Below are 9,706 nucleotides of genomic sequence, written 5' to 3' on the forward strand. Positions count from 1 at the left end.
CCGAAAGGTCAACCTCTTCCGCAGTCTCAAGTTTTTCGCACCTCTTACAGGTTTTCTTCCTGTATTTAACTCATCATTTCATCGAGCTACTTTGTGTTGGTCTGTCACATAAAATCCCAATAAAATACACTGAAGGTTGTTTACAACACAACCAAATGTGAAAGTCGACAGGCCACTGTGCTATATGATGTAGCCAAAATGGCTTACTGGACCGATTCAGTAATCATATGTCATTCCAGGCATTTCTGTGACGAGTCGGAGAGGTTTCTGAGTGACGTCCTGCTTCCCAACCTGGTGTGGCACGCGGGCCGGACCGCTGCCGCTGTGAGAACCTCAGCCCTCAGCTGTCTGCTGGCCTTGCTGCATGGAGGAGCCATTACACATGGACAGGTGGGTACACATGCAAACACTGTAGAAGTGACATTTATAAATCCATGATTTTATTACCAGATGTGCTGGAGGACTCACGCGCTGGAAACAAACATCATTTGTGGTCCCTTTCCAGTTAAATGGCAATCTGCAAAAACACTTTTTATTGACTCAGATGTAATGAAAAAGATACATTCCTGAAACCCTTCAGAGGTGGATTTCAGATTTTCTGTTTCATCTATTTTCCATCACTGTAAGGCATCCCACATGAGCATTTAGGAAAAACATAATGTCCCACCATCTTTCCCTCTTGGCTCTTGCAGCAACTAGCAGGTGTACGAGGGGGCAAGCGGGTTCACATACCTTTGTCCCGAAGGAACAATGTCTGCACTGTCCTGGACTTCTGTTAAACGTAGGAACTATCGCCGAAACTTGGCCTCACACCTGCCTGCCGGATTACGTGCTGGGTTACAGTACGCACACTCATACAAACACATGCACATCTGGCAGCACTTGTCCCTACTTTTGCATGCTGACCTATCAGTCCAAACTGGATCAAGCAGCTTTTTTTTTCTTAGCTGCAAGTTGGTGCAAAGACCCGGGGGACAATGAGAGCATGGGTGTGGGTGTGGGGGCGTAGGTCTGCTATCTGGTGTCACCTAAATATCCTTATAAGATTAGAAGGCCTGAAGTGTGGAGATTAAGTAAGGCCGGATGATTTTAAGACCGGATCCTTAGAATGATCCTCAGAGATGAAGTAAATAACACGTCCTGACAGATGTAACCGCAGAGAGTTGTGTGTGCTATTGTTTTCCACAGGTGAATCAAGCAGCCTTTCTTTTAGAAGAACATTGTTTCCTCTCTTACTCCCTGGGAAAACAATTTACAGCTTCAGTTACACTTGGCGCTCTCAGATTGTCACTGATGTAATAGCGGACCAAACATTTGCCAAGGTTTCCTCCTCTTTTTGAATCCACTGTCCGTCCTTTTCTTCTTTTTTATTGTTTTGCCTGCCTGGTTTCGATAGCAAACACACAGGGTGACAGAGGTTTAAGTAATCACATCTCAGCTTTTGGCTTAGTTCATACAGCCTCACCTTGTTCATCCATTCATTACCTCTGTGTCTCATTTAGAGTGTGATTAAAACATTCATTCTCACTACGCAGGGTTCCTACAAAGACGGGAAAAGTCGGGAATTTGATTTCAGTATTTTGTCTGTCCATTGGAAAAATACTAGTATTTTTTTGACTTTGTGTTAAATTTTTTAGACATAGGATGGATATTGTGTTAAATTTCTTTCTTTCTTGTTTTCTTTCTTACTTGCTGCTTCTTTTTTTTTTCCATTCTTTGTTGTGTACTTCCTTCCTTTCTTTCTTGCTTCCTTCCTTCCTTGCTTTCTTCATTCCTTCTTTCTTTCTCTTCTTTGTTGTGTCCTTCCTTCATGCACTTTCTTCCTTCCTCTCTCACTCCCTCTTGCCCTTTTTTCTTCTCTGATTTGTCTTTCTTTCCTTTCTTCATTGAGTCTTCATTCCCTCCTTGTGTCCTCTATCCTTCCTTAGTTACTTTCTTTCCTCTCTCCCTCCAGCTTTTGTAGGTACTGTATTTATAACCTGACCTCTGTAGAAAAATTTGCCATACATTTATGGTTGAACTTTTACTTAATAAACATGTAGCAACCCTGACTGTGTTTCTGAAGCAGTTTTTTTATGTTTTTAAAATGCAACTTGACCTAAATCTTGCTAAGGTAATGTTTCACTGTAAATGTAAAATAAAACCTTATTTACCTTATTTTAAGACTACCATAGGAGATTGATTTAATGATTCTCTGCAGGTTCACTCCGTTGCCTAAAAACACATTTGGTCAATTACTGACTAGATTTATCCCTTATTGAGTGTCAGTCGATGTCTTCACGCAGCTTCTGTGTCTGGAGGAAAGGCTGAGCCCCCTGGTGTTTTCAGCCCTGGAGGAGGACTCTCAGATGAGCAGACTGTTGGCCTGTCGCTCTCTTTCTGCCACACTCAAGCTAATCGGAACCAGTTTACACCATGAGGCTCTGAACAAGATTTATCCTGGTAGGAGACTCTTAGATCTCTGCCTTCTTTGCACATCTGGTCACATTGGGTAAGGTGTCTTGTTTTCTCTGGGTCACAGGGTAGAGGTTATCTCTGTCTTCTAATGGCGTTCCTTACATCATTTGGAGAGCGAGACAACCACTTCCCCTTGACATGGGATCCTACTCAGCTGGATGCAAAATGAACTTTTTATAGCACCTTGGAATTCATAACCCCTTGAACTCTAATCTCATTAAATCCCAATAAAATACATTAAGGCTTAGGACTGTAAAATGTAAACAAAATTCAAGAGATGTAATTCTTCTGCAAGTGCTATAGAGGCCACCCATCAGCAGAACTGACAGGCTTTTTCCACAGAACTGCTGAAGCGTCTGGACGACAGCAGCGAGGAGGTTCGCAGCGTCGCAATGCAAGCCGTGGGTCTCTGGTTGTCCAGCCTGACCAAAGACTACAACCCCGAGCTCTATGCTCCCCATCTGCAGCTCCTCTTTCAGCAGCTCCTGCTGCACCTGGATGACCCTGACAGCTCCGTGCAGGACCAAGTGCTGGGTGAGACTGGGTGGGGGTGTTGATGGGTGTAGAATCCTGTATAGGGATGATAGGAATTCAGGATGACCTCTGTCGAACATTTTATTCCACTGGCATACAGCCAACAGCACATCTTCTCTCTTATTTCAAAGCTCTCCTTTATTCCTCTTTTCCACTCAGTTTATCACTCAGAGAGCAGTGGGAACATTTTCACCTGTCAAAATACTTTAGATCCATCGAGGACCGGGTTAGTCAGCTATGCAAAGAGAGGTCACCAACAGACAATTAACTGAGGAGTGGTTTCAATGATTGAACTGGAAGTCTTAATGTCTAAATAACTCAGTGTTCAAACACTTGTGAAAGGTTTATCTGTGTGTGACCAGACTAATGATAACCACATGAGGAACCCCTCTCCCTCTTCCTACCTCCTCACATCTGTCCGCACGTTCATCCCACTTAATCCCTCCATCTTTTATCTGTCAGTATCCCTTCCTTCTTGCCTGGCCCCTGTTTTCTGCAGCGGCCCATGGCTTCTGGGCTGCGGTTTACAGCCCCATCAGTGGAAAAGTCTGAGCAGCTTTTCCCAAAGTGTGCAGCTCTTGAGGATATTTTGCTCTTTCCGTACTTATCAGGAATGTTAGCTGTCATTACTTCTGACAGGACGCAGGTGAGCGTTGATGGCTTGGCCAAAGCTGAGAGGCCTCATGATGAGATCTCTCATCTCCAGCTCTCAAGAAGACAGAGAGTGTAAAATATGAGAGGGTGGGTACAGACCTTCATCTGGTGAGCATTCTCATTCAGTGAAGTAGAATAATTTTTTGGAAGAAATTTACAGTGCAGTGAAAATGTTTGCCCCCTCTAAATCAAGAATTTCTTATGGTTAACCAAACCTTTTAGGTCCAGTTGTACTAGTGACATCCAGGCCTGAATGCCGACCTGTAGAGTCAAGAAAACACTTAAATAGAACTTGTAGGTGTAAAAATCTCAAAAAGCAACTCATCTTGCTGTGATTTGAAAAAAAAGAGCAAAATAAAAAGTGATTAATATCTGTTAATCTGGGAAGGATTACAAAGCCAAAACCTTCCCAGGAGGGGCCAGCCTACCAAAATCACTCCAAGAGCACACCCATGACTCCTCCAGGAGGCTACATAAAACCCCAAAAAATCTAATGCACTGCCTGGCAGAGCAAGCAGTGAGGCGTGTGAGCTTACACCCTCCCATTAACATGTAATGGTTTAAGCTGCAATAGTTTATGGATTACTTTTAAAATCAAGTTAAACTGTACATTTCTAAAAGTTTATTACAGAATAAATTCGCTTTGATCTGGATCTCACCGTTGGTAATCTGAAAGATTACTGTTGGTTACCAGGCTGTTGTGTTTCATTTAAATAACCTTCATCAGACAAACACGACTAACTGGAACTGGCTCTGATTCTGAGAATAAAAGTGGGATTTTATTTGACATAATCCTCAGCAAAATGAAGTAGCTTCTGGAGGCAACTGTTTGTATCAGTGTTTTTGTTTAGGAATGTTGGAGTGAAGGGGCCAAATACAAATGCATTACAAAAAAAAAAAGATTTTGAACTCCATGCATCACTTTTCTTCTACTTTGCAATGTTGTGCTACTTTGCGTTGATCTATCACATAAAATCCCAATAAAATCCATTGATATTTGTTGTTGTGACAAAATGTGGAAACTTGAAGGGGCATGAATACTTTTGCAAGACTCTTTAAAAGTTTTTCCTTTTTTGGAAATCTATAGTTGACCACCTGTAAAGTGTTCCCATCCCATGAAGTTAATAAACATATAGGTTGGCTAAGAGTCTATAAAGTAAGCATGGTGCCTTCACAGACAGCTCGGAGTCTCCTTGTGAAATGAGATGACCTCACATCGTGGTGAGCAATCGTCTGCTTCTGACCGCACCCCGACGTGGAAGCATTCCTTCCTAGTGTTTGAAGCACTCTTTGTTCTCTCCCTGCCCTTTGTTCTGCTTTGTCTCCCTCTGCTTGTTTCGGTTAATAGTTGATCCTTTTCTTACGCTTCTTGTATTTCAAACGCATGTCTCTGAAGTGGCTGGATGTCTGCAGCGCATCCTGACAGAATGATGGACAGCGATCCCGTCCACTCCCTCCTTGTCTCACTGTTGGCACGGGTTTAAATCACTTTTCACAAGCAGTCATTGTTCTTAAATTCAGAGTATGCCCCCCCACCCCACCCCTTTCCTCCCCCCATGCATTCATTATGACTGAGGACTGAGTAGCACTTAAATAAAACCTTAAAATCCCCTAAATAGCAAAAGAAAGTATCATAGTGGCTCAATCCTGCAAACTGATTGCATGTCACTACTGGAGAAGAAATTTAACATTTTCATCACTTAAGATTTCACAGACAAGACAGCTGTAGGGAATTCACTACACCCATAAGATCAACAGATGAAGAAAAATGAAAAGGATTTATCGCCTCCCTGTGGAAAGATAGGTAATATTTTCATGAGCAAGAAAAAGTCATCACCGCCATCTTCTGGTGAGCCTGCTCCTCCACCCTGATTATAGAAAACGTTCAGGTTACTTCTGATATGTGGTACATAAAACACTATGGCTCTATCTCTTTGGTAAGCAATAAAAAAAACTTTAATAAAAAAAAAAAAAGATGCTGCAGATGCTTTTCCTAATTTACGTCAGTCCAGATTATCAAAAGTTATTTTTATTAGCTAAATGCCGCAATAAGTTGTTCCTTTAAAGTAATACACTAAGATTACACTGTGGTTCTTTGTCTGTGCAGAAGTCCTGAAGAAAGGCAGCTCGCTTCACCCGTCTCTTCTGCAGAGGGAGGCTGAGGCTGTGAGGGACAAGCAGAGGAGTCCCCTTCACTGTGATCTCCTCCTGCAGCACGTCAGCTCGCTGCCCACAGAGACTTTACAGCACTAGACTGACAGAAGGAATATGCAAAACACACGCAGACTCAAGTTGATGTCTTGACTCTTCATCAAAACCAAAACTATTTTATTGTAATTTACTACAGTGTTAAACATGATTGACCTTTTTAAGTATTCCTATATATGTGTTTTTCTCAGCGTATTTTAATGCGTTCCTGCAGTCGTTCCTGTTAAACTGCTGGAGTTCAGATGTTTGCTGTTGGGATGTGTTATTATCTACAGGAGTAAAGACATGTCAGGAAATCTGAGAACTGGGATTTAGTCTTGAAAGTACAGTGCATTTCTTTCATCAGAAGCCATTCAATGAGACTTAAAAAAAACATCTAAACAAATGTGAATTTAAATAGCATCACAGTCCATAACTTTTCGATCTATTACTGTTATTTTAAATGGTGTACTTTATTTCTTTAATTTTGAATTTCTGGAATAGATTGAAAGCATAACTTGAAGGGTTACAACACAGCATGAAAAAGTATGCAGTACTTTCCACTTCTTAATAAGTATGCAAAAAATAAAGTATCGAAAAACATTTTGTATTTCAGACTGTTCCATAGTCTTTAAGGTCCTTCCTTCCTTACTTTCCTCACTTTCTTGAAGCTCTTGAAGTGCTTCCTTCTTTCATCGCATCCTACCTTGTTCTTTTTTTTTTTTTTTACATGTCCTGTCGCTGCATTTCAGGCATACCATGTAGAGCAGATGGTCATTTACATGTGCCAGGGCAGTATTGCTGTACAAAAAAATTATCTCAAGGAAGTAATTACTTAAGTTTATTAATTTCAGATTCAGTCCATCAAAGTAGTAACGTGTTTGTATGATTTTCAACCATTTAGGGTGTGTTGGTGAGTTTATATGTAAAAATAAGTGTGTTTGTTTTAGGTGGGTGTACAGTGGATATAAAACGTCTACACATCCCTATTCAAATGCCAGGTTTTCATGATGTAAAAAAAATCACATCCAGATAAATAATTTCACAACTTTTTCCACCTGTAATGTGATCTTTAACTTGCAATTGGAAAAGCAAATCTTTCAGAGAGGTGAAGTAAAAATAAAGAATTGAGATAATGTGGTTGCATAAGTGTACACTTCTTTTTATAACTGGGGATGTGGCTGTGTTCAGATTTTACCAATTCAATTTAACATTAGTTTGAATGTGAGTCAGCACACACCTGTCACCAATTAAAGTGCCTCTGATCAACCCAAAACAAAGTTCACCTGTTCTAGTAGGCTTTTCCTGACATTTGGGTAACCACATCTTCCAGCACAATCTGTGGTTCGCAGAGAGCTTCCAAAGCATCAGAGGGATCTCATTATTCAAGGATATCAGTCAGGTGAAGGTTACAAAAGAATTTCCAAGGATTTAAATATACCATGGAACACAGTGAAGACTGTCATCAAGTGGAGAAAATATGGCACAACCAAAAACCGGATGTTCGTCCAAAATTAATGACAAGACAAGAAGAAAACTGGTCAGGGAGGCTGCCAAGAGGCCGACGGCAACACTGAAAAAGCTGCAGGAATTCCTGGGAAGTACTGGCTGTGTACTACATGTGACAACAATCTCCCGTCTTCTTCATTTGTCTGGGCTATGGGGTAGGGTGGGAAGATGGAAGCCTAACCAACAGAAAAACATTCAAGCCCAACTGAATTTTGCAAGAAGACATTTGAAATCTCCCAAACGCATGTGGGAAAATGTGTTCTGGTCAGATGAAACCAATTATGGACATAATTCCAAAAAGGTATGTTTGTCGCAAAAACAACATTCCTCATCACCAAAAGAACACCATGCCTACAGTGAAGGATGGTGGTGGCAGCATCATGCTTTGGGGCAGTTTTTCTTAAGGAACTGGGTCCTTGGTCAGGGTGCAGGGAATTCTGAGTAGTTACAAATACCAGTTAGTGTTGGCACAAAACCTTCAGCCTTCCGTTAGAAAGCCGAAGAGGAACTTCATCTTTCAGCACGATAATGACCCAAAGCACACATCTAAATCAACAAAAGAATGGCATCACCAGAATAAGATTGAGGCTTTGGAATGGCCCAGCCAGAGTCCAGACCTGAATCCCATCGAACATCTGTGGGGTGATCTGAAGAGGGCTGCGCACAGGCGATGCCCTCGCAATCTATCAGATTTGGAGCGGTTTTGCAAAGAAGAGTGGGTAAATATTGCCACATCAAGATGTGCCACGCTGATAGGCTCCTACCCAAAAAGACTGAGTGCTGTAATAAAAGCAAAAGGTGCTGCAACAAAGTATTAGTTTAAGGGTGTGCATATTTATGCAACCAGGTTATTTAAAGTTTTTTATTTTATATTTGTACACTTTAAGGGTTTCAGTTTGTTTTTCAATTGCATTGTACAGGTTATAGGTTCACATTAAAGGTGGAAAAAGTTGTGAAATTATTTGTCTTGCTGTCATTTTTTAACATTATGAAAACCTGGCATTTGAACAGGGGTGTGTAGACTTTTTATATCCACTGTGGGTGTGAGTTTGTCACCGGGAAGTGAACATTTGTAAGTGTGGCGAGAACTGTAGCAGGCCTCCAATCCAGAGCATCTAAGAGCAGCAAAAGGCAGGTAGACCCGGCTCTGGAAGGCCACAGCAGCCAGACATAAAGCATCACCCCAGGGCAGTCATACACCCCACAAAGAACCCAGCCACAGTTCATCCACAAGCCAGCTGTGCAGAATAAGCCTGGGAACCGTTCCCCTCAGCATCTCAGGGCCCACACCAACCCCCGGCAGCAAGACTGCCCAGCACCAAACCGGAGAACCTCCAGAGACCCCAACACGTTGGGCAGGCAACACCTCTCCACAGCAGTCAGAACCCGGAGCATCCAAAGTATAAGAAGCACACTGTATTCACCATGGGGGGCCAGTCCCTGAGAGGTTTGGAGGGATGGATGCCCACTAGAGCCTAGCACAGGCCCCACAGCCCTCAACCAGCTTAAAAAAAAAAAACTCGGAGAGCCTTAGGCCACCAGATGGGGGCCCACCACTTTAGACATAGCCCGAGCACCCACATAGACACCACCCCACCAAGGCAGGCAGCCCCCTGTCCTGCGGAGTGCCGTCAGAGACCCTAAGGGCATCCCCACACCCGCAGTCCCTGGCTAAACTGACATAAGCTCTATGGTGGGAGCAAGGGGACCATGCCATGCACGATGTGTGTCTGATAATGTGGAGTGTTGGGATGAATGGAAATGTGTATGTCTAACGTTGGGGTTGTGGTTGGATGGTGTTTCCCCAATGCCCTTAAGGCCCATTGTCCCACATCCCAACACCCTACTGCTGTGTGGTGTTGCATATGTAAGGGAGGAGTTGCCAAGACACCAGCACTTCCCTTCTTGTCCCGCCAGTGCCCACATCAGTCCAGCACCAACCGATGCAAGAGACCCCCCAGAGATCCCCAAAGACACCACGAAGGAGGCCCCACAGAGGAATCACCCCCCTCATTTCTTACTTCATTGATTCCTTCCTTCTTTCCTTTTGTTCTTCCCTCCTTCTGTTCTTTTGTGCTCTGATATAACAGTATCTTCAAGGCAGATTTACATAATTTACTTCTTCTTTAAGATTAGCATTAGTAATATTAACAAGATTATTGGTTCAATATTATAGATTATTTATACTTAGTATTTTTGTGACAAGTTAAGTTCTTTAAAATGATTTATTAAAGGAAAATAAAAGTTATTAAAACCAACCTGTCCCTTCATGAAAATATAACTGCCCCTTGTTGTTAAATCATGAATTAACTTTTATTAACCCCATTTTGTGGTTTAATTTCAATAGCCACACCCAGGCCTGATT

General features: G+C 42.3%; 1 protein-coding gene across 1 annotated transcript in view; it reads left to right on the top strand.

The window, feature by feature from the left end:
- The window catches only part of LOC124863580 (dynein axonemal assembly factor 5-like), a 40,122-nt gene extending 33,687 nt beyond the window's left edge, over nt 1-6,435 (top strand). Inside the window, exons 10-13 of the mRNA XM_047358026.1 lie at nt 240-390; nt 2,286-2,442; nt 2,800-2,991; nt 5,753-6,435. Of these exons, the coding sequence (XP_047213982.1) occupies nt 240-390; nt 2,286-2,442; nt 2,800-2,991; nt 5,753-5,898 (646 nt within the window). The 3' untranslated portion in view covers nt 5,899-6,435. The remainder of the gene's footprint in view (nt 1-239; nt 391-2,285; nt 2,443-2,799; nt 2,992-5,752) is intronic.
- Nucleotides 6,436-9,706: the final 3,271 nt, after the last annotated feature.

The sequence above is a fragment of the Girardinichthys multiradiatus genome, chromosome X (genome assembly GCF_021462225.1).
Source record: "Girardinichthys multiradiatus isolate DD_20200921_A chromosome X, DD_fGirMul_XY1, whole genome shotgun sequence".
In the NCBI taxonomy this organism is placed as follows: domain Eukaryota; kingdom Metazoa; phylum Chordata; class Actinopteri; order Cyprinodontiformes; family Goodeidae; genus Girardinichthys; species Girardinichthys multiradiatus.